Source organism: Neodiprion lecontei, chromosome 3 (assembly GCF_021901455.1).
Source record: "Neodiprion lecontei isolate iyNeoLeco1 chromosome 3, iyNeoLeco1.1, whole genome shotgun sequence".
NCBI lineage: Eukaryota > Metazoa > Arthropoda > Insecta > Hymenoptera > Diprionidae > Neodiprion > Neodiprion lecontei.
Genome location: NC_060262.1, coordinates 25,290,324 through 25,315,370, shown reverse-complemented (window position 1 = coordinate 25,315,370; position 25,047 = coordinate 25,290,324). Strand labels below are relative to the sequence as shown.

The 25,047-nt window shown below is 41.8% G+C and overlaps 1 protein-coding gene across 8 annotated transcripts in view; it reads left to right on the top strand.

Annotated features, from left to right (window-relative positions):
* The window catches only part of LOC107224653 (fasciclin-1), a 223,895-nt gene that overhangs the window by 155,346 nt on the left and 43,502 nt on the right, over positions 1-25,047 (top strand). For all 8 annotated transcript variants that reach the window (XM_046733508.1, XM_046733507.1, XM_046733505.1 and 5 more), the window contains exons 3-5: positions 916-1,112; positions 19,750-19,880; positions 23,746-23,842. In XM_046733508.1, the coding sequence (XP_046589464.1) occupies positions 916-1,112; positions 19,750-19,880; positions 23,746-23,842 (425 nt within the window). The remainder of the gene's footprint in view (positions 1-915; positions 1,113-19,749; positions 19,881-23,745; positions 23,843-25,047) is intronic.

Genomic DNA, 25,047 nt, shown 5'->3' with positions numbered 1-25,047 from the left:
GTGCGACGCAGCCTCTGGGGGTTCCTTCTTTTGGAATCCGATGAATGGTTGAGGTAAGTCTCTCGGTGCTGCCGTGCTTCAGGATGCGGAACAGGAAGGGGCGAACAGGGTACTGGAAGAAAGGAAGGAAGGAATGGAAAGAAACGCTGCTCGGAAGATGGTTCTGACTTTCAATTACATAACGTTATCGGTCGCTACTTATATACCCGCTTACAGGGCTCTTTTGATTAGATTCCGTCGGCGCCACAAGGCAAATATTATATATAAGTATATATACGTACCTATGTATATGTTTTTCTTTCTCCTCTTCGTTGGGCTCCGATACAAATTTTAAATGAACCGATGTGCCCTTGAGCTTCATTATTGGTCCGGTGATTACGAGGGTCTCGTAATGCGGAGGCTCGGGCAGAGCAATAGTCTTTATAATTTCGGAAATATTTGGCTCAGCTGTACGAAGGAATTCAGATTCACGTGTTATACGGTAAAACTTTTAGAAGTAATTTTTTACGCGTTATGGCCATATGCGGTGTTTCGTTGATGTGTACGTATGTATATCATAGTTGTGTTCTGCAGCTGTGATATATTGGTAGAAAAAGAGGCACAGTTATATCAGCCGAAAGAAACCAAGTAGTTCTCAGCGAAACAAAAAAACGGGGCCTAAGAATATAAAAGGCAAGATTTATTACCCACGGTATCTTACTTTTGGTCATTACCGCATTTTCACCGTGAATAATAAGGTTTCAAATCATTGATTTGAAAAAATATTGAGGCTAATTAGGAAACAATGACTCGTTGGAAAATATGAAGACGACACGAGTAGGCACACACATGATAATAATTAATTCATTAATGTACCTACTGCAATGAGCATTGATCCTGAAACTAACTAAGCAATTCAACCGTTTATTCTTACAGCCAATCTCGCCTTGACAACGGACGAATTCTCGACTTCGATTCTGTCGGAACTTACGGGAAGCCCGCCGCTGTGGGTGACGCGAAAAACCGGAAGCTATCGCCCCGAGATCTACATCAACAACGCCAAAGTTCTTATAGAGCGTAGCAACTACCAGTCGAGCATCCCTGGTAACAGCGGAGGATCGGAGGAAAAACAGGTTAGCCTTACACGCTTTTTATGCAAAACCACCGCCGCGACAATCGCGGCTAAATCGTGTACGTTCCCTACAAGCGATTTGCGTCACCGGTGTTCAACAAAACTGCCCACATCACGATGTTTTACTTCGCTGTACGGCCGCTCTTTGAGCGACGGAATTGTCACACCCTCGTTTCACTCTCTACGGTGATGAGGATTCATCGCTAGTTGAAATTCGCAGTTTCATCAAATGCGTCTGTTTATACGTTTGTAAATTGTTGCTTGGTTATAAATTCGTCACTGTTGATCGCGTCATTGGTGTATCATTCCGATCGGACTGTGCAGCAGTTGAATGTATTCATCCTGAAAGTGACGTCTAATTGAAGGGCGGTACTATATGTATGTTTCGAAATCATCGCTGATGATCCGTGTCGTTGAACTTTAGAAAAGTGAATATTTAGTCTTGTGTAACTATATGGTGTAAATAATTTCGCAGTACGAGGAATGATCTTTACGTGGTGGGATTGAAATTCCAAATTTGAAAAGCTCCGACAGCGACAAGTTCGGAATTCTTTGTGGCGAAACTTGAAGTAAAGAAATCAAAATTTGACGAAACATCAAAGTTTCGAGTGGTCCGAAATCCAACGATCAAAGTTCCGAAAGGATAAAGTGCTGAACGGGTGTAACTCCGACAAGTCAAAGTTCCGAAAGTGCGAAAGTGAGAAAATTGAAAAATCTGAAACATGGAAATTCTGAGTGATCGAAGATTTTCAGTTCTCTGAATTTCTGGCTTGGCGAAATGTCACCACTTTGATCCTTCTTTATTTTGGACTTTCGATATTTTTACGTTCGGAATCTTGGTCATTCTGATTTTCGGTTTTTCTAATTTTTTAAACCCACTCGTTGAATAAACTACGCTGTGTGATTATATTTCAACTTTTGGAACTTCGCTCTATCGAAACTTCATATATCGGAATTTTGTTCTATCGGAACATTACTTTTCGGAACTTTGCTGTATCGTAACTTGAATTTTGGAACTTGGAGCCGTCGGGTTGTCCGACCATTCAAAACTTCGTTGTTTCGTCAACGTTTGATTTCTTTGCTTCAAGTTTCCCCGCAAAATAATTCGGAATCAGGCGCTCTTGGAACTTTTCAAATTCGGGACTTCAACCCGACTCCATCTTTACACGTTATAATCTCTCGTCGAGCTTCGAGATGGTTTTTACTGCAACAATTGGTGCACTGGTGATAATTTTCACTGCAAACGGAGACGTAAAATGACCTCGTTAAATTATATACCCTACTTATGCGATTACCAGGTGAATGTGAATTATTTAAACCCCCGACCAGCTGGATATTTATTATTTATCCCTACCCGAGGCTTGGATATATCCGACACATCGGTGTGTGCTTTAAACGCAAGGGTTCCTACCGGTGAAAGTTTGAAATCCACAAAATCCCAAAATTTGTACGTAAATGGGTAATTCGACGCTCGACCCGTCCTAAAAAATTAATCCAGCTTACCTGGCCGGCCTCGCATGACTCTACGTATAAACGCGTGTCTCTATCGCTCTATCCTTTATTCCCGTATCCCTCTCCCTAGATTTACCATTCCTTTTTGCTCAACCCTTCCGCCACGAAGAGGGAATAGGAATTACTTAGAATTCCGTCGGCGGAGCGGCAACCCTTAACCTTCACACGGAACGAAGTTTCCTCCGACTTTCTCTCGCCGTTTAGAATTCGGTTACACCTGTCGCGCTGTGCTTTCGCGTCTCATTGCCAGCCGAGTGGCAAATTGACGATAATGTATATCGTAGGTACGCGGCGTCACAGATAAGTATAATAAATTTTCGTCAACCTCTGTTTCGTGTCTCAGAGGAAAGTTTGCAAAGGTGTTTGACGATCTAGTTTGGTCCCATGTAACTACGTACCTTGTCTTGGCCAAGTTTGCGGTCAGCTTCTAACGAGCTTTTAATGTGCTTTCAAAGGAAAATGTACAGCCTGTCGTCGGCACCGCAGAGTCATTATCGCTGATGGGTATTACAAGTAAACCTGCTACGCACCAAAAGATCGGGAGATACTTTTCACCCGACGTTGTTAGATTAAAGTATGTCAAATTTGACCCCACGTCGTGCAGGTTTCGCATTTGCTTCGTTATCTTGCCGTATTATTGCAATTTCTAGAGGTTCAATTCGTCAAGTTCGTTTTTCCAAAGTTATAGAGTATGAAAAAAAAAATTTTCATGCTGTTCTCGGCGCCATATCGAGTATCTCCGTATATAGCAGCACTGCTAAATGAGAAACTGCACCTAGTATTAGCTGAGGGTTGATCTCTGTTACTTCGGGAGAGTACTAAACGTGCTTGTGTCCCTCTTCTCTCTGTCTACCTCGCTCTTGAGGAGGTTCATGAGTCAATAACACGGGTGAACGAAATTTTTTTTTTTTTTTTGAGGTTTCGCATTTAAATTAATACATTTTGATTCCATACATTAAATAATAATCAAAATCTTCATTCGCTGCTTATGAAGTTTGCTTTTGTCTGTCTTGCGTTGATAAATAGGTCTTGAAGTGTTTGGTTGCAGCATCTAAGCAAATAAAGAGCAAACTTTATATAATAAACTATTTTTTCTTTCATTACTCAGGGGAAAGAAATAAAAATTTGACATTTAGAACCAAGACTCATAATTCGTGTTGACCGGTGTAATCAATCAATTCTCGCTTATTATTTTTACTACGAGATAGTCACATGTTGAACATTTGTCAAATTCACATTTTCCGGAACTGTTAGATAATAACTATAAAAATGTAGTGCCTAGATCTTAACTTTTAATTTCAAATCACTGTAAAATGGATAAAAATTTATCAACTCTTATGGTCAATCTGTTCAAGACAGTCACAATTAGTGTCGAGTCTACCTCACGTTATGTACGGTAATGAAATGACACAAAAATTTCCATAATCTCTTCTCCGTCATCGTTCGTGCAAAATTATAATAACATCGATGCAGTACGAGGGTGCGCCTTTCGCCTTCCTTACCGACAAAAAAGAAAAAAGTCTGTTATAATGAATAATCATTGCATTCACACTTTTTCTCATTAATTAGCTAACAAAATTGAGAAGACCAGCGAGTTTCTGGGGTGGGGTGAAAAGAGGGGTTGAGGGGAAAAGGCGGGGTTGAAAAAAGTGGGCGAGCACCTCAGGGCTACAAAGCACGTTCCTGCGCGACGAACGTGTAATGAGATGAAACCCAGTCCGCGGTACCGGTTCCAAGATTAAAATCCCCCGCCGCCCTCAAGCCGAGACGAACATTGGCCTGGCTCTCTTTGTTGAAAAATATAAGACAAACTTCTTTCTGGTAACCCGGGTACGCGGACAAACCCTTTCCCAACCCCCGCAGGACTCTCTTCCTCTCCTCTCCTCTCCTCTCCTTTCCTCTCCACGCCCAAGGCGCCGAGCCCTAACAAGGAGGGAGACAAGTTGGGGATGAGTGGGCGTAATATAAGGCTATACGCACTGTGTACTCACTTCAGGCTCTCCTACTATCTGCGTGACGCGAATAAAAAGGAGCCGCTTGCATTACTGACTCCCTGCTACAACAAAATCTACGGGAAAAGGGGGATCAGTCGAAAAGTGCGGGCTTTCAAGTACGAATCGAGAAGAGCATCGCGCGGCGCTTAAAGGAATTTTCAAATCAATGATGTTATCACACTTTACCGTCTATTTGATAATAAAACAGAGCTGAATAATGAATGATGAATGAATTATTTTTCAAGAAATATACTTTTTTTTTTCATCTGAACTACACCCTCTTCATAATGTCGAACTAAACGTGGTTTTAAAACTATTCTACGCTATTTCTTGTATCAAAGTATCACATCTAAGGATCAGGGAGCATCTGCAAATTGTATCTGAAGGAGTTCAAAAACTAAAAAATTGATTCTTTTTTTACTTTATTCCTTCATACAGATTCATACATACCAATTATATACGTGAAAACGTATTCTAAAAAGTGTGCAATGTTTGAAACATTCCAGTGTATAAACTATGTTTCGTATATTTTTCGTTCGAATCTTACGAACAGCTGATCACAGTCATTTGAAAATGAATGAGGCCTCACAGAATTAGTGTCACGATCGGTTAATGTTATACTCGTGTTCCGAATCTCGAGGATTTTCAAAATCAACTCCTGCTTATTGAACATGCAAAAAAAAGAAAAACTCAAACAATTCCGCAGATAACTTAATTCATAATAACCAAACATTTTCACTTCTTTCAAGATTTATAAAAATTTCCTTTTGCATCGAAATTCCGTCTGTGTATTAAGTTTGACTCAAAAGTAAGGAAACAATTTGTTAAAGTCCGTCTTTTTTCCAAGCACCGACCCAAAATTTATTCACAAAGCTTCGCAACGAAATTTCTCGCCTCCACGAAAATCTTCCCCGCAAGATCTTCGGCTCGGCTCAGACTTCGGCAGCGTTTTCGAACATCGCGAAACCTCTTCTAGTGTTGCAAGGTGGCTTCGCCTGCATTCACCTTGGTCAATACCTCGAGCCTCCGAAACCTCCGCGAGTTTTCCGTATGACGGTTCATTGCTTATTGCGCAGCTTGGCCCCTGATCACTCGGGGCCTGGAGTCATTGATCGTCGGAAAGCTCGCGCCTCGATTTGCTCCCCCCCCCCCCCCTCAGTGGAGAGATACATGTGAAGCTGCACTTATACGTGGACCATGGGGAGTCATGGTGTCGTGTTCGGTGTGAAATCTCGGCTCTGGAGGATCCTGAATAAGGAATGGTATGTATGAATATAGAGAGTGGCGGAAGAAACGGGCACCGCCTATACCGAGTATATAAATCGATACTTACATAATGTACCTATAGGTACATACACGCATACATACATGTATATTATATATATATATATACATATATATATATATATATACATATATATATATATATACATATATATATATATATGCACAGGAGGCAAAGGCGAGAAGATACGCAAAAAAATAAAGGAAAAATCCGAGTACATATGTACACCAGAGATTTTTCCATCTCTGCAAAGTTATGGGGACTTTTATTAGGCAGGCTTTGTCACCCACGAGCCAAGTCGTTCGATAGAACGGCGAAGAGAAAGAAAAAAGTGAAACAACAACGAACAGGGAAAAGAAGGAAATTCAATAAAAACAAACGGAATAACCAGCGAAGAAGACGCTGCCTGACGTGCGACGATCACGAGAATGCCGCGACGCTTGTAATACGTCTCTAGGCTGGATTCGTTTCGCTTCGAACCAGCTCGGTCAAGTTTTCTAATCTTTTCCGGTGTTCCCTTTCGGTAGCGCGAATTTCCCGGCACACCTCAAAGCCCTCATAGAATAATAGTGTAAATCGTTACAATAAGAATCAGGCTAACGATAGGATTGTTTCCAATAAAAAATAGTAGTTGAATATTCAAAATCACCGAAGGATAACTCTTCCGCGTGTACAGTACATGAAAATTTGTCAGATTTTACTATAATTATGGTGGGAAAATTGTCGGTTTAAATGAATGTTGTTTCACTCTATGAAAATTTTGTTTTTCGGATCAATTGATCAATTTCTCTGTCGAAAAAGAACAAAATACATCTTTCGGCATATTTCATCGCCGTGTTTGGTTAATTCGACAAATCGTTCGTCTGCATCTGTGTACCTACACTGGCTTACATCCCTTTTTATATAAAAGAGTTTTTGGATAATTTGAGCTAATAGCTGCAGCAGGCTTTAACCGGCAGTGAACTTTGGCGAGTGTTTCGCAATCAGCAGCGGAATATGAGTTTTCAAGATTAACGCAGAGTTCTAATTAAATTAAACCCACCCCTGAGGCCTGCGATGGAACGGCTGCACCGTGTCGTCAGGAATTTTTTCGAAATTTTTGCGCCTTTCTACCGCGGCGGTACTTCAGGAACGCGGAGAGGAATGACGGAGCCGCAAGGCCGGGTCGGATACTCTCTACGCGTCACGTCGTACCTTCCGCCTGTTTTACGACATACGTGTGCGCGTGCGCGTGTATGTCTGCAAGCTTCCGTTTTCCCGCTAGGCAAGTTGAGATCAACTCCAGAGACGCCATCAACGCCATTTCTCTTATTAATGATACCCCTCGAACGTGCAGTTCGGTAAATAATTGTGCGTGTCTGAATGTCGGGGTTAGGAAAAATAGAAATTTCACGGCAAGGATTTTTTTAAAATATGAAAATCATATTTGAACACCGACAAAGAAGCGGTGATATGCACGATTTTTTTATCCAGTTATTGGTAAAGTTTGATATAATCTCTGGAACGAGGAAGAAGAAGGGAATCCGGAAAATTTGTAACGGCGATGAGAGTCTGCCGTTTATTGGGGAATTTAAATCCCGTCTCGGTGATGTAATTTTGCAAAAGCAGTTAAGCCTCGCGTTCTTGCCATTCGGGTTACTAATCGATAATTTAATTTCTTCGCGCGACGATGATTTGACATTTATTGTTACGGAAATGCCAGAACGTAGCCCCAGAATACCGTCACAGAATTACGCATCATTTCACTGTTTTGTTTCAAATCTACTCAACTGCACATCAGTCGTATAAATTTACAAACGCTAAACTACGTCAATTTTTTTACAATTTTATCGCGATTTTTCATGTAGTTAATTATTTATTCACAGAGAAAAAATCCTTCGTATGGTGAAAAAAAAAATACGTTCCCTGGTAGCAAAAGTTAAAAAATTATTTGTTAGTACAAATGAAACTTTAAAAGCTTTATTCAAATACACAGCCTTACTTGCAATCGATAGAAATTTACCGTTAAAGTCAACGTTTAAATGTATGCGCCTTGGCGGTGAGGCGTGGAAGCTGAGAACATTTCGAGAACCCGAAAACAAACATCGGGATTAGAAAGGATTCAAGGGGTCATTACGTAACGACGCTTCGTAGAGTTCACTTCGAATATCGAGCATATCGAGATAACATTATCGCGGTTTTTACATTGTTTGTAGATTGTTGATTGCGAATAATTTAAAGAAGTGTACCATTGAACATTATATTTTAAATCTTGGTACATTGTTTCGGTTTATAAACTTCTTCAGTGCACTTTTCGCAGAAAAAAGTCCAACGAGTTTGTATTCGAGTTAGGAATAATTCTTCCTGGTTGAAATGCTGCGTGAGAACGAACCAGAGGTGAGCATCTGCCGACGCGCTGAGAATCGTGTGAAAGGTTATTATTCGCGAGCGATACGGTGATTATGCTAGACCGTAAGAGCCACGTGGGATTGCGAGGCAATTTTAGGAACGACTCAAAAACTCCGACTTGGGAAATAAAGTCGGGATTCCTCTCGCGGTAGCGATTCACGTACACATTCATATATGTATTGCAGCGTCGTACGCGAATCGGTGAAAATTCCCCGACACATGATCCCGCGGAAACTTATCCTAGAAATTTTCTTCTCAAGTTTGTTGAAAGATTCTGAAAATTTTATATCGAATTCCCATAAAAATTGTCAAACATTATACAATTTGGACCCTCCAGAGATGGTCAGAAGACTTCGAGGAAACTCGAAGTTGTAAAAAACTTTCGACCTACCGCCAGATTCAATGAATCTCAGAGAGCTTTAAAGGGGATGTGAATTTTCAAGCCGCGCTGCGGTCTGCATGCCGACTTTCCCGCAATCGTACCGTCGAAGGAATATTATTTTCGCTTCTGTTATTCGAACGTACACCGAGCAGTACGATTTGCGAACCGCTGAATGGATCCTAGGTCAAACCTTCAATACAGAAATGTAAACAGAAGCGTGGTGTTTGTGAGCGAGGATCCGTCGCAGAAATGTTTGATTTTGCAAACGCCTTACCTTCATTCACCTAGACGCGTGGGTAGTGAATATTTCAGTGAATATGCGTTGTGAAAATTGATAACACCACGCGAGTGAAAGTGACGTATTTTCAAGCAGTCCGAAGCACGTTCAGAATTTATTTTCAAATTTGTTCGGATGGTTGTTACGTGGTGGTTATATGTGAATCATTTGACTAATTTAATCGCTGCTACGCGATCACCGCGATTTATGTGAAGTTGGTGTGACTGCTCGCATTCTGGAGAGCAGAGTTAACGACGGAGGCAAAAAAATCCTGAACAACTTCGTTTTTCAAGTAAGGTAACTATGGTTATAATTGACTTGATAGCCGGTCAGTTTATACTACAATTTCTTTTTTCATGTATCGAGAAACGTTTTACTTGCAGTAATCACTTGTCGATCGTTTTATGACCAGTGAATTCGTATATTTCACGCTTCGGTTTGTCTTCGATGTATACCTTCCAACCAAAAGTAAAAATCCTGGAGTAACTTTAAATCTACTTTCCGTAGTAACTAAACACTCGAATTTTTTCTCGTAAATGACGACGCACAACTTTCGCGCTACTGGCGCATATCTAAGAGGTAGCGCGAGTATCGTATCTACGTGCTCGTATTTCGCCATAGCTGTCAAGGTGAATCGGGTAAATTCTGAACCAGGAGAAGTCTTAATGGAAATTAACAAAGCTCAATTTCCGGAGGGTTGGCAAATGGCAATTCAGCTCGGCGCCAGGTTGGCGTCATGTCTGCGTAGACTGTGCCACACCCTCTGCCTACTGCTCCTCCTCGTCGAATGGCTGCAGCTATCGAGACACTGCTTAGCTACTGCTGAAAGCTCAAAGCTTTTATTACCGTTCTCTGTTTCCGTGATCGAGCAAGAATTTTACTAGGTTTAACTGCCGATAAACCTCCGCAATGCTGTCCTACCGCGGGCTATAGTTCGGTATTTGTTGAAAATTGAATATATATTTAACTACTTCGTAGCTGTGCAATTAATATACATTTAGGTATCTGTACAGCTGTACGGAATGCGTTTTCCGTAGTTTTTAGCACAGTTTCTCGAAAAATTTCTAGTAACCGTATAGTAAACTTGAAGATATCGATTGTCGATTCTCTTTACATGTTACGTGAGTTCGATATTTTTGTTACTAATGTTTATGCCTAAAGAATTCTTGCAATTATTTTATACCGTTTATCATTTTCAAAATAATATCTGATTTCTTGCTTATCAGACTTCCGGCTAATGACTTGTACGTTTGATAATGTTAATATCTTCGTCTGTGATTTATAATCTTGCTAATTGTAAAAAAAAAGAGATTCGGTAATCGGAACATGAACATGGAATTGAGAAATCATTTCTCTTGAACTTTTTTCAACACTAAACGTTGAACTATTCAAGCTAACAAATTAAAAACAATTTCCAAAATTTGTAAAATGGTGTGTAGTCTGATGCAAATCCTTATGTACGTACAAAATTCCTATTCAGCGTTCAAAACCCTCGGCAAGAACTTTATTCTCACACATCTGGTTTTCTACTATCATAGTCGAAATGGAGAAATAAAAATGAATGAATAAGAAATGAGCGTACGTAAATATAAATTCTGCAGAGCAGAAATCGGGCCGGTGGAGCCAGAATTTTCAGGGCATAAAAAACTGCTTCCCAAGTGCGGAAATCCCGAGTACGATAAAAGACGAGCAGTGAGCTTGCAAGGCGATTCGGTCACATCGCTTAAAGCTCGATAATCACCCGTGAGTCGTCGGTTCGCTGGTATTTACCGGGAGCTTACTCAAGTCGCATGATACGATCTGAAGGGAGAGGAGAGTATCTCGATTATCCGGTGAATAGATGTACGTATCTGGTACGGCGATCGAATTCACCGATGGAAAACAAAGGTGAATGTTCCGAATTAAATCGTCGAATTATATGATAACGGTATCGAGCTTTTTCACCGCGCCTTTATTCTCGGCGTCCGCGATCATTTCGGGAGGGTCGGAGGAAAGGACACGCGGAGTGAAACACGGTCAACATTGCCTCCGGATATTTTTCAATTATCACCGAGAAAAACAATTCGACGGTTAATAAAATCCCCCCCCCCCCCCCCATTGTTATTGCTCCTTTATCACTCGCCCCCTTAGCGTTTCTATTGTCCTCTCTATATTATCTTTCACCGTTTCTACCCCGCCACTACTCTTTGTTCTTGAAAGCTGTCATAAGAATAAGCTTTCGCATTTAGCAGGCCTCCGTCACGTCCGGGCTTCCCTTTGCACATCTTGACAAGTTCAAAGTACACAAAGAGGTTTTCTTTTACTCGACGAATTTTTTTCCCCCTTTTCCTTTTTATCTTAATATTATACCCTTGTTCCGCTATGTTTTTACTCCCCCTCATTTTATTATCATCTCTGCATCGCCGGATGACCCTTCAGCTTTCCTTATTGTTCGAAGCCTTACTTGTCCTTTTTCACGCTGGATAATCGGAGGAAAGAAGACTTTCGTACCGGAGCCGAGTGTTCATGAAATTTAAGCAGTAAATCGCCTCGTCACGATACCTGGATATTTTTAATAAAATTCTCACCGCTTTCAACTTTACAACACACGCAACAAGTCATGCTTTCATTTTATACCATCTGCTTTATTCCCCGACGATTGTACGGTCGAACCGATTCTTCGGAATAAAATTCGCAATGTTCAAAAGTTACTTTCACTACACCGTAGTAGGTATATACGATATTGTATAACGAGTGAAATTGTACCTCAAAACGGAATCGCGAATTGAATTTCTGTATTTCGTCGAGGATCAGTCGGGGTGAGAAAACGGTTGGCAATTAAGCCCGGGGAATTAATTATTCAATACAGCATTAGGCAAGCTAGACTCTCCGAAAGTCACGGGACAACCGAGCGTTGTCATGAATACTCGAAACAAACACACCGAGACACTTTATACACACGTATACGCGTACCCTGGGTGCATTTGTTCAGCTCGTAAAAGTCAAGGCGTTGGGGGAAGCTCATTAATACTGGCTGGTAGCAGCGCAAGGGTGTAAAATGATACGCCTGTAATTTGCAGGGACATTTTTCCTGGTACCTGCAGCTCAGCGCGGCGTGTAGGTTAAAAGTTTTATTTTCATATATATTTTTTTCTTCTTTTCCTCATAATTTGGGAGGACTCGTGGAAAAAGAGAGAGAGAGAGAGAAACAGCGATATACGGGGCAATTTTCACGAATTCTAGCCTATTATGATGCGTTGTAAAGTTGAGCGGCGAATTTAGGGACGGTTCAAAGGTCATGGAGACTGGAAGAACGGAGTAAAATGTACCGCGAATGCATCACGAACGTTTTTTTAACCCATGCATGTGATACGAATGTTACTTCCATCAAGGATTTTATTCATCTACTGGCCTGATAGCCCCATAAGTTGTGAGAAAGAAACTCGTAGTTTTTCAAATCGAATCGATATATATTATAGATAACTACGTTCGTTTGCTGCGAACTCTCGTGCGATGATTGATTAATTGGTGTTAATTACACTTCAACCAATTATGTTCGCCGCCCAAAATTAACACCGCACTTAATTGGTCAGCAATTTGAGAATTAACACGTATCGGTATTGCAATTTATTTCGTCGACGCGTAAAAATTAGTTTCGTAAAAAAAATAACTGCAACGCGAAAATAGATGTTATGTATTCTTTGAGAAATATGGAGCAGGTTCTTTTTGAAATAGTAATGAAATTCAGTTTACGGTTGCCAGATAAATGATTGAATCGAAATGAGCGTTCAATTATCACTACGTCAAGTTTCCAATTATCATTCGAAGCACCGCAGAATCACGAAAACGTGAGGATTGTAATCAAGGCCCGATTACCGCCGTCTCCGTACAGAGCAGAATTCTCTTTGACGAAATCACCTTGCTGTCGGACTCGTGGATATTACATCGCGGCATCACTCGCCATCAGATTCCAGACAATTCGAGAAGCAACACGGACCTCATTCGCGGCTAACTGTACGGCATGCGATCGCATATGAGAATTGATCAGAGAGTTACATGCACGGAATTTGATATCCCTAATGAAATTCCGCGATCGAGAAACCTGCAATCGCATAGCGAACGGTCCAACTTTTCTAGAAATCGAATGGCGCAGCAGCAGAATGCATCTGAAATTCGTGATAATCCGAACTTGAAGTTGAACAACATTGCCACTATAGGAGAAACGCGAATTTCAATTAACTATATAAGCCACTTCCGGCTGTAGGGGGAGCCCAAGTGCGGAGTTATTAAATTATTAGGCAGAGCTTCAACTTACGTAAGTCGATGCAGCGAGTCTTGGGAATTAGAGAAGTTTCGTTGCAAGTTTGTCGATACAAGCTGTGCAGTAAAGTGGAGAAGTGAAGGTGAAGCCGATAGCTAAGAACTTGTTGTCTTCAGCCCAGGGCTAATTTGTAACGCGAGGCGATTTAACGAGTCTTCGAGCTGTTTTGAATAAAATTTTGTTGAATTGTCTACGATTTCCGAAGTTCGCATTTGAGGAATTTTTTTTTTTCTTTTTTATAGCAACACACCGAATTCTCAATATTCAAAAGCAGGGCATATACGGTGTGAAATACGCGTTACAGATGAACCTGTCATCGGCACTGCGTGAAGTGTGAACTCTGTCGAAACTCATCGGTGTGTTTTACCGATTTCTTTTTTCACCCGACTGTTTCAGCAGACGAAAATTCTTTTTCACGTTCTGTCAATTTCGTCTTTGTCAGCTTTTTCCCGATTTCATTACGCTCCGCTTGTATGCGCTTGTGTGGCTGCGACGAACCTTTGAGAGCTCCGGCGATTCGTCAGTGGCGTTGCTTCGAACCGCAGAAATATACGTTGAAAACTCTGTCTCGCTTAATAATGAATTTTCGAAACATTATAACGCAGACTTCAAGTTGTTGCATTTGAATGCCGTTAGTTACCAAGTTCCTAAACGAGGGGCGCCGTACTTTTCGCCCGCAACCGGTTGCAGAGCTTTTGAAATTAATTTTCCAAAGACTCGCTGAAAGAAGCTATTGCTTCCTTATTCCCGCCAACTTCTCTGCATCGCCTTTATTACAGTCCGAAGAAGAAGAAGAACTTTTCAGAGGTTTGAATAAACACCTCTCGGGCTTGAATGTATCCGGCTGCCATCTCAGCAGAAAAGTTCCGCAACAAGATCTCGCATTGTAATTCTCTCCTCGGTGCATCGTTTCGACCGCGGGGCGGTAATAAAGGTTTGGTACGTCAACCCGAATAGATCATCGGTATTTTGACGCGGATGGAAAGCCCGTGGCGAGTTTCAGTCCGGTAGTTTCCCCTCGGAAGAAAAGTGGACGGTCAAAAGTTGTTGTTCCAAGCTGTTGGGACGCAATTACCGATCTATACGCCTATCCGTATAATAACGCTAGGCTAACACTGCGCGGCGTCGACGGGAGAGCAAAGAAGCAAACAGTGCGTCCGTTTGATAAACAAATTACCATCCATCAACGCTGGTTAAACGAAGCGCGACGTCGTCTGACGTACCTACCGTCGCGTCGTATCAGAAGGGTGGAATATAATTAAGCTCCAGCACGCGAGTCGCCGAAAAGCCAAACGCTTAAGCTCCGCGAAGCGTCAGGCTCAAAGACTCGGATTCGTCGTCGCGAAACGGAAAGAAGAATATTGCTCGGGGATATATCGAGTCCGTTGACGACTTTCGCCGCGACGATGCCGAGGCGCAGGAAACAGATCTCGAACGAGCAGTAACTACTCCATAAACCGGATCTAAGCCGGGTAAGAGATAGGACGGAAATGGCGACCTGCGTTATCTGCCGAGCTAATTGGTTTCCACGAGCCAGTGTCGGGCACAATGCCCGCTACAACGAACGCTTGCCTCGAGTCCAAATTGCCTGCATTAGAGATCGCTCTCCAGGTACCTACCGACCTTCGACGTCAAATCGAATCTCTTCTCCCTCCCTGTCTATCAAGGTGTCTATGTACGTACCTGCATACTCTTGCTAAAACGTTCGGTACCGCGTCTGGTCTCCTCCCCCAACGCAACGCTCGCAATTCGATTTTCTGTACTACAGGGAGGTTTTATCACTTTGAGTGGATTGTACGTGTTTTAATTTCTCATTTTATGGTTCTTCGTCGAATGTTTTTCGCTTTATATTTGTAGAAACAACAAAGTCCACGGAACGGGAGTCTGCTCTCCAACTCACCACTCAGCGCCGGGATATTATAAGCTACCGAAGTCACGGATCAAGTTTGTACCGACATTTCTGAAAAGATTTGACTTGAGATCTGAGATATCTTTTCAGAAATTGGAGTATACGAGTGAAATCTATGGAAAACTCTCTATGAAAAAAATAATAATAAGAACCCACAAAAAAGGGTATTATACATATATACAGTGATTATAACGGAAAAACGGTTTCAGAGTGGAAACTTTAAAAGAGTACCGGTTGGCTGAGAGGTATTCTCACTTTCGTTCGCTTCTTAGCGAACTGGTAAAGATTTTTTGCGCACCTAAAATATCGAAACTTCCAATGACGGGGAGTTTTTAAATATTCGAACGACCTCGCCTCGAGGTAAATCGTAGTGACTGGAGAATTCGAGGTCAACGTGTCTGTGGAAATTTGCAGGGTCGTCGCTCGGGTATCAATTCTCGCAAGGTCCAAATTGCCGCACCGTTCCACCCTTTGGGGGGGGAGGAGGAGTCGACGCTCCAGGCGCGATATCCTCGGACCTCCATCTCTGGCGAGTAACCCTAAATCACCCAAGCGGTACGTACGGGTTACAGGGCCAGTATAAACGTGAGGCTTCAACCCCTCCTCGAAGGGCGAAAAGGGGTGGACGGTGACTGCGGCAGCCAGTGAAGGCTTACTGCGCAGAGCGTTATTCAAACGAGCGTTATTCCGTGAGCGGAGGCAGTGTGGAAACCTCGACGAGTCTCCGTTGACCCGTTCGTTACCTTTGCTATGAGTGTATATAGTGCCGGAGGTACGCCGGAGTCGGCATTGCTCCCTGGTTATACACTTTTCATTCCTCCCTGAAGCGTTATTCTTTTGTTGAAACGCTGCAGACGCAGTGGAATACCGGGAACCAAAGTACCCTCAAGTTCGCAATTCTTCGACTTCCGGCTAAGCGTTAATTTCCAGCCTTATACTACCGGGGGACTGTATTAATTACGAGCTCTGCCTACTAATGATATCGCGCTACTCGCAAAACTTCCAAAACACGGTGGATTAAACCGCCAACATGTCGGCGAGCTGAACCGATGTTTGTTTGGACATGAAATCTCTTGCTGCAATTATCACGAATTTCAGTTGTATACGAAAATTCATCTAGTGGGTATAAAAAGCTTCTTCGTTGTCCCGCACGATTTACTAACCCGAGCGACTTTATCCACGTAAATCGTATTTCCTGTACCGATACCTTTTCGGGGTGGTTCAATGCTAATACCGGCGGTATAATAAAGTGGCGAACGAAAGAGAAAAGGAGAAAGAGGAATGGAAGGAAAGTGAAAGTGAAGAAGCGTCGGCGCAGAGAAGCTATCATTTACCAAACGGACTTTGACTAAAACGACCGCACTGCCATTTATTCGACCACCTCTTTCCCCGCTGCCTCTCTTTGACCAACGGCATGATACATGCACTCTTTATCTCGCGGATGCTGCGCCGTCGATGTTCCAAAGTCCCCGGGGACTACATCCATTTATCCACGCCACCGGATCCGCGGCATTAAAACTGACCGGGGCCCACCCATCCAGTCAGTCTAGAAGCGAGAGAGGCGCTTCTTCTGGGCCTCGTCGACCACCCCGCAGTCACGCGCGCTCTGAATAGGGTATATTCGGGGTTTGTTTAGACGACCAACTCCCGGATATTCACCGTTTCATTTATCTTACTCGAGAGATTCCGGCCTGAGGGGAGTTCCTCTCGCTCACCGATCCCATCCCTCTTCGTCGTCGGTACGTGTATCTTTTTATACCCATATACCGAGAGTAATATTAGCTCTCGGTGTAAGCGATCTACACTCAAAAGTTTCCACTTTTACTCTTACAAAGAAATATTAGCTAATTAATGAGTACGCAGGCGGCGGGGGGTACAGATCGGACCATCTAGAATTATACCTATTTCTGGCAGTTTTTTTTTTTTTTTTTTTTTTTTCAAGAAAATGAAAACACGTAGAGCAATTAAAGTTTGAGGACTTAGTTATATGTATTTAGTTTCAAGAAGATTTTGAAATTTTTTCATTGAAATTAATAACAAAGTGGTGACATGGCGTATATAAGTAGCGAACGACCACGTTTTCAGTCCGGTGGCGCAGATCTCTCAGTCAATTTTTATCCGATCGAATTCAAATATTGACACTATCTTTAAAACTTGTTTGTGGAATCAAGCTCGTGGCTAAATTTTTGAACTTCTTGTTCACGATCGTATGGATTTGATATTTTTTTTTTTATTTATCATTAGGGTTACGAGCTCGAACCCGAAAAGGTGTTTCTTGCTCAAAATTTGTTTTCTATCCGTCACAAGTTGGACAGTGATGTCAGGAGATGCGCCACCGCAAAAGCTCTCGAGTTCGGAGTAGTTCGTTACTTATATGCGTCATGCCGCCAGTTTGTTATTAATTTCAATAAAAAAAAATTGTAAAATATTCTTAAAACTAAAAATAACAAAGCCCGTAAACTTGCATTACGAATCTTTCCTTTTTACGGAGTCCTATAGAGACGGTTAACTAAAAGTACCGTAGATCCTAAGGAACAGGGTAACAAAGGTGATTAGATTTTTTTATTCCAACGTAACTATTATTATTATTGTAGGTCAGAACTTCGTTCGTAAAGGTCCCAAGTTACTTTGAAATTTGTTTAATATATTTAGGTACGATATCGAAATCGTGATTATTATTGGCGAAACCTTCTCTTACGGTGGTACGCCATGCGTATAACGCGGCCTGTGCCGAAACATGCGAATGCGCGTTCACTGGGTATCTGGCTAATTGTAAGTATGTAGAGATACATTCGCCGGTTGAGTGAACACCCTATAAATTACGTTTGCTGGAAACTCGGCTGTTCCTCCGCAATGGTCTGGACCGACGCACCTTCCTATCTGCTTTGCTATTAACAAACATCCTGCAGTTTGCGTCCGACTTGGAAGATAAATAATCCTCACATTTGTCTGCACATTTATATCGTACCTTGTTCGCTTCGATTCGGCAGGCGTGGAAAATTTTGCGCTCTTCCTCGAGCAGCTCTGAAGTTTGGATCATTATTCGGGGGACAAACCTCAAATCGATCGGATATTTAGAGCGAACTGTGCTAGAATACAACAGCGATAAAATCGTTCGATTGGTATGCGGATTTGTGAAGCCATCGGTACTTGACTACGTAGCGAACAAGTCGATCAATTCGATTGATTTGAATATTATTCACCAATAAAACATCGAAGACGAAAGAAATGACCTCTCATACTCGACCAAGGAATCGGCAACATATATGATTGATGAAATGATCGTTATATTTCTTTTGAGATCACGAGCAACGGTTTTCCCTCGATATCTTTCGCACACTACAACTGTGAAATGTTTTTACAAAACACGTGCAATGTGAAAAAGTAATTTTTTCAATCAGTTGGCCCCACTTTTCCAGTGTACTATAAAATCAGTTCACTATTCAATAATGCAGGTCCGTCATATAAATCTCACCGACCGAATCTAGTGACATATGTTTCAGGTGCTGCATTATATTTGATCACAATTGATCAATGAATATTTCAGACTGACCTATATTCGGATAGTAGAGTATTTCACCGATAATCTAAATCGTATATTATATACAAAACTTGCAGTCGTGACGTTCATTCTGTACAAGGCTATGATACGAATACTGTGATAATCAGGTTCTTCGGCAATTAGAAAATGCTGGTTTTTTATATCCTGAAAAAAAATATGGCCTTTCCACTTGGCTTACGCTTGAAGCAAGTGAACAAGTACTTGAATAACGAAGTTGTTGGAACAGTTGTTGGGCTTGCGAAGGGTCGACTACACGGTAAACAAATTTGTGAAATGTCCCTTCCGCTACAAAACACTAGCAAGTATATAAAGGTATCGTATAGGGACGGTAATGCCCGTCTGCTTCAATATTCTATAGGTTCTCGAAATGTACCTAATTTCACTTTCACTTATAATTGGACGAGAATACTTGGCATCAATTCACAGGGGTCGAAAATCCTCGTTTGACTGCCAAAATCACAGCGATGATAATCGCTTGTATAAGCACGAATCTGATTGTATCGCAACTCTCCGACTGCTTGGGGATGAAAACTGAGTGTGTAGTTAATCCTGATTGACGTCTAAATTATACGGCACGTGAAGGTGTACGGGTATAAAGGTTTGTTTCCCCATTCCGCGTGTAGTTTCGCACTGAATTCGCAACCTACGTACAATTCAATTTCGAGCGGTTTAGTTTCTGAAATTGGAAAATCAAAGGGTGTTACATGGTTCACCTAAGTCCCGCAAGGACCGAGGCTCACATCCACCTCTTATGTATCGCTATTACCAACGCGATGCCTCATCCGAGTCAAATATAATTAGCATCATTATCGTAATTGGGTCAGTTAACTTGCGCCAAGCCATTTTTGTAGTCGGCAGCTCGGAAGCTGACTTCACCATGTCTCGTAATGTAATTTGTAGATCGTTACTGGTTTGCTATTCAAGGAAAGTCATGCTCGTTTTTCTCTCCTGACTATTATACGCGTCCAGCAGTAAAATGCAGCGAATACAATTTAATTGCAACGGAGTTTCTCCTCTTCCCTGTTACAGGTGCTCCACATAATTAATGAAGTCCTCGAACCGGTACGATCCAACCCGACAGCTCAGCCGATTTATAATCCAGATGCCCTCCAGTTCCTGAACCAGAGTGAGAATCTAAACTTGGGACAGCATCGTATACGGTAAGTTTACAATATAATTCAGTTCTACGAAGCGAGTTGGTTCTTGTTCGATTGACAATACGCGTAAAGAAATTTCATTTGATAAACTTCTAAGCCGCGTTGACTGCAAAACATTTCGATGAGTAACAAAACAGGGTTCTAAATTACGTCACAGAATGCAGTTCGCTTACATATAACTTTAATTATCGATGACAAGGCCGGGCCTTTTTTACTGACGCTTCACTCGCCTCCTCTTCAGAGTGTTGCGAGTTAAGCGAAACGGGTAAAGATACATCCCTCTTCGTACAGCCAAAGTAACATTCATTCTTGGGATTGAGTTCTTGCGAGAACGGCACACCGGGATCAAAATAAGACAAGGACGTGGCTTTGTGTTCTCTTAAGCTGTTGCGGCTATCAGGACCGCGCAAAGAGCGGGTGTCAGTGGTTGCGAACGTAACCGCAGACGATCGCTGCCGACCGATTGCGTTTCTCAGCACTTGGAACTTGCTGTCTAAATCCCTTGAGATGAAGAGAGAACGAGAGAGAGGGAGAGGGTGGGAGAAAAAGACAGCATGTGGTTTCTTCGAGTGTAAAGTTTCTTGAGTGAAGAAACAGGAGCAGTCTGTTCTGGGTTTCGGACTTGAACCCCGCGACACGAGAATTATGGGGGAACGTGAAAGGTGAAAGTTATTTCTGGTCATCAAAAATTCAGCCCCTCTTCTTGGAAGGTGCTTCTCACTTTTCACTCTCCGCTTTGATCGCCTACGCGTAACCAAACCAAAATCAGCTCAGACTGAAATATTTTCATAAAAATTTTACCTCTCGTTTTCTGCCGCACAGAGAACCGATGGTATAATGCCTTGTCACCAGTCCGTGCTTTTTCTCGTTTGCAACAAGTGTGAGGAGAGGAAAAAAGCGGAAGCATCAGGTTCGAGTACGTTTCAATTGGAGTTGAACCGGTGGATGTAGTTACGTATAGCACGTGGTGCACGGACATTTGGTTCTGCAAGTTTCTCGTTCCATTTAAAGTCCCAGGGTTGCACTACCTGTGAAACAAAGGCAACAGACCGGGTTTGAAAGTTTGAAACAAGTAATTTGTTTCCACTGTGAAAGAAAGTCTCTCTCCTGAATCTCTTTCGCCACAACGGCATACTTGGGCTATGTATAAGTTATTATCCTTGAAGTTTTACGGTTTTTACGGCTTATTGACGATCCTATCTGCATTTTTTTCCCTCCACTTTTTACGGTTCCACTTTTAAGCCGCTTTTACACACAAGGTAGGCAAATTTATAGCTGTTGTAAAATAATGCAAGAAATATCCAGCAGCCCGGGGCATGGCGGTGGTAACAGAAGCTAATGCTCAAATAATGCTGTAGTAGCTGCCTAAAGACTGCCCAGACTTGTCTGTTTTACTCTCGGTGCGGTGGTCTGTCCCCTGTCACCTTTACTTAGCAGTTAAAGATCTAAAGTCGGAAAGACCAGCCGTCCCAGTGAATTAAACCTGGAATGGACTAGCACAGGAAATCACCTCGATCCTCTTTTCGTTTTTCTTTGTGCAAAGTTTAAGATTTCTTAATTTTCGCGCTTTTTCAGGCTGCGATGCCGTAAAACGACAGCAAGCCGTAATTCAAAAGACGCTTCATCGTTTGCGAATTAAATTTGGTCCTTCAAACAATCAAACAGCCGTGAGAATCGAGTCCCACCAACTTGCTTTGACCATTAATCCCGGGGTTCGCTTTCTCCTGACAAATGCTAAAGGCGCGGAAGTGCTTTCAACGGAATTAAGTGCCAGTAGTACCGGGTAGTTGGCATTACTTTGAAAGAGGAGAGATGTGGTGAAGAGGGTCATTTTAGAAGCATCAGGGGAAAACCATACGGGATGGGATGCCTAGGCCAAGGGAGGAAAGAGCGGATTGAGTTATATACGAGTTGACGCTCCACCGGAGAATAGTAACTTTGAATTATTGCCCACCTATATTATACACAGGCGAAGAATCGCGTCGTCTGCATTCGCGAACAATCCGATAATCTTACTAACAAGTAAACTGTGCGACTCCGTTTTTCCTCACTCGCTTCCCTTTTCACTTTACAGATCGTGAAAATTCACGCGTCAGCCTTTTGTCAGTTGTTGAAACGGTGAAAGGAGTGGGGGTCAAAATTTCGAAATTTTCAAGATCAGAATTTTAAACCAACGAATGATCAGCGTACCGAAGTTGGGATTTTCGATAAATCACTCGGTAAATAACTGTTTTCCCGACAGTTCGTTTAACGGTACGCTCGATTATCCGCAAAAGTATTTTCAGAACAGTCGGCATTTCGAATGACCGAAGCACAGAATGTGGAGATACAGAAAAATGAAAGTTCCGAAATTAAAAATTGAGAGCGATGATACTTCGAGCAGCCGCATAACCGAAAAAATTAGTTGTCGACAATGAAGTTCAGAAGGAGTAAAATTACGCTGAGCAATATTTAGAAGGGCCAGAAAGCCAAAAGACCGCAATACGGATGTCATAGTTATATAGACTTACGCCGTTTTATCATCTTTCTGTATTTAGGGTCTTTAGACGTTTCTAACTGTCGATAATTTGACTTTCAGGATTTCGTTCCGTCGACTTTTTGGTCTTTCACATTTTTTTACCCCACCCCATTCGCGCAGAGAACATCGTCAATGCATGTACTCAAAATCCAGATATATAGACAGTAGACAAATTAATGAAAGATCAATAAATCTTAATTTGCCAACCCTTTGAGTGGAACATGAGTTTGAATTGTCAAGGTATCGTGCTTACGATGCGAGATAATTAATATCTATCATTATCCGTGAGCCACTCGAAGCTTCAACAAACACCTTTGTAGCAACATGGTACAAGTACCGCGTGTCAGCGATCATTTACAATGACGTGAAAGAAAATAGATGGCAAGCTAACAAAACGGTAGCGTTATTTAGTACTGCAACTCTTCATCTGAGGTAAAATGATAACACGCAAATAAATCTTGTCGGATTGCATGAAAAAGTAATTTCCATGATGCGTAAAATGTGGTGAAGGTAGTTCAGAGTGTCTACAAAGCCCTCAGAAAATTCCGTTGAAATATCTGTTCAGCCTTATCATCGTAAATAAAACAAACTTTACGTCTCTTACGTCAGCCGTACATAAACGTATGAAAACCTGGCGATAAAATAAATTTTACGCCCTCTTCAAGCAGCCGTGGTTTCATATTTTCATACTTAATTTTAATCACTGGTCAAAATTCTTGTTCAACACATTTTTGCGGTAGTAAATTATTGATCGATCTAAAGCCGTGCGATTCGATTTCATCAAAGCTCCGAATGTAGCTAGCCTCAGTTTTTCAAAAGCTCATCAATACATAAGTTTTTCTTTAAGTAACCACCAATATACTTTAAAGGGGGAAAAACAAATTCCTCATTCAATTCAACGCGGCGATAAGGTATCGGTACAATAAAACAGCAGGAGACGTGATTTTGAACAACCCTCAATATTCCTTAACTACGTGGCGGTAAATTGTTAATTGACCAGTGTTACTCGGCTGAATATTTGTCCGATCGCGTGATGATTAAAACTTGTTTACTACAGTGGTTGAGATCCGTATTACCTGCGCTTATCGATATGATAGACCACCTATGATATGGCAATGGGTTTACAAGCACGGAAATTGTTAATAAAAAAGTAAAGTGTAGAACTAAACCCATTCATTTGAAGGGAAAAAATTGGGAGAATAGTTCATCAAGCAACGTCGTTTGTGAAATGAAGATTGAAAGTAGAATAATAGGTTTCGACGTCGTTGCGAGGAACTGATGGAGATTAATTAAATCTATACACTCGTTCATCTTTGGAAATAACATGCCTTCTTTTATTTCACGTTACAGCTATTTCCGCCAACGAGTTCATCTGATGCACAAGGAGGAGGTATTCAAAGCTGCCGGACAATACACCTTCTTCATCCCGGTTGATGAGGGCTTCAAGGTAAGCCGCTTAACGGAATTCAGTCAGTCATTTTCGCCAGCGGGAAATCTTCCAAAGTTCGATACTTTGCCGTAACGCTAATAATCATGCCACGAGAATATCCTTCGGACTTCCCATAGACGGAAGGTCTCCTGCACCTTAACCTCACCTCGTCCAAGTCTCTTCGTAACCCCTTTAACGAAGTTAGATTTTTTTAATTTCCACGGTGTTTCGACAACGTCTTACGTTACACTCAAAGTCCCGCGCCAATATTTCCTTGGTATTTGTGTGAACGAACTTTAAACCTCGATACAAATTAATCACAAACGATTAGACCGCGAAAGCTTCTTCATTGAATCGGATCCGGGACTTACGGTTTGCACATAGGGCAGGACAGACCTACTTTTTTCAGAGTAAATTATCTCGAAACGATATCGTCGAAGGGCGTAACTACGAGGGAGCGACAACCTGTGTCAAACGAAAACTTTCTTACCCTTAAAATTTCTTCACAATGGGAAATGTTTGTCCAGTGTAATGTTTTTCTTTTTTGTCTTCTTCTTCGCATAATGTGATTTGCTTGTCCTGCTCTTCAAATTCTCATACACGAACGCATTCGTAACTCGTTCCGTAAATGAAAACGTTGCTGAATTCGAGACTCAGGTCTTTTTCTGCGATTTATACATATGCTATTTACATACTAAAACTCACTGCGCAAGCAAGTTTAGCTGCATTCACGCGCGTTAGTTGCCCATGGATGAAGATGAGGAATCCTTACGTGTGTAGTAGAATGCGAGCTCGTTCTTGCTTTTCGTCTTTTATTTGGAACCCTTGTAAAGTCAGGTGACTAGACTCAACGTCGAGGCAACGAACCATGATCGTGGTTCGTTTCACTCTTCTGCGACTCTCTAACACTTCAGACTCGGCTTTCCGCTCATTTTCAATCTCCTATTTCATGAAATTGTTTCTGTCAGACTGAATGCAAACAGACATCACGTTCTGTCTCTGAGAATTGGGTATCTGCGTGAAAAAATTTCATGCACGTAAAAATAATTAGGTCATATTCTTTCTTTCTTCGATTAAACGAAAATTGACTAAAATTCGGAAGGTCTGAAACTACAACAATATGACGCCACCCATGCTGAGGTATACGTATACATTACGAAATCAGTGAAATCATACATCATACATCATACATCATATACCATACATAGTATTAAAGTTCGAAA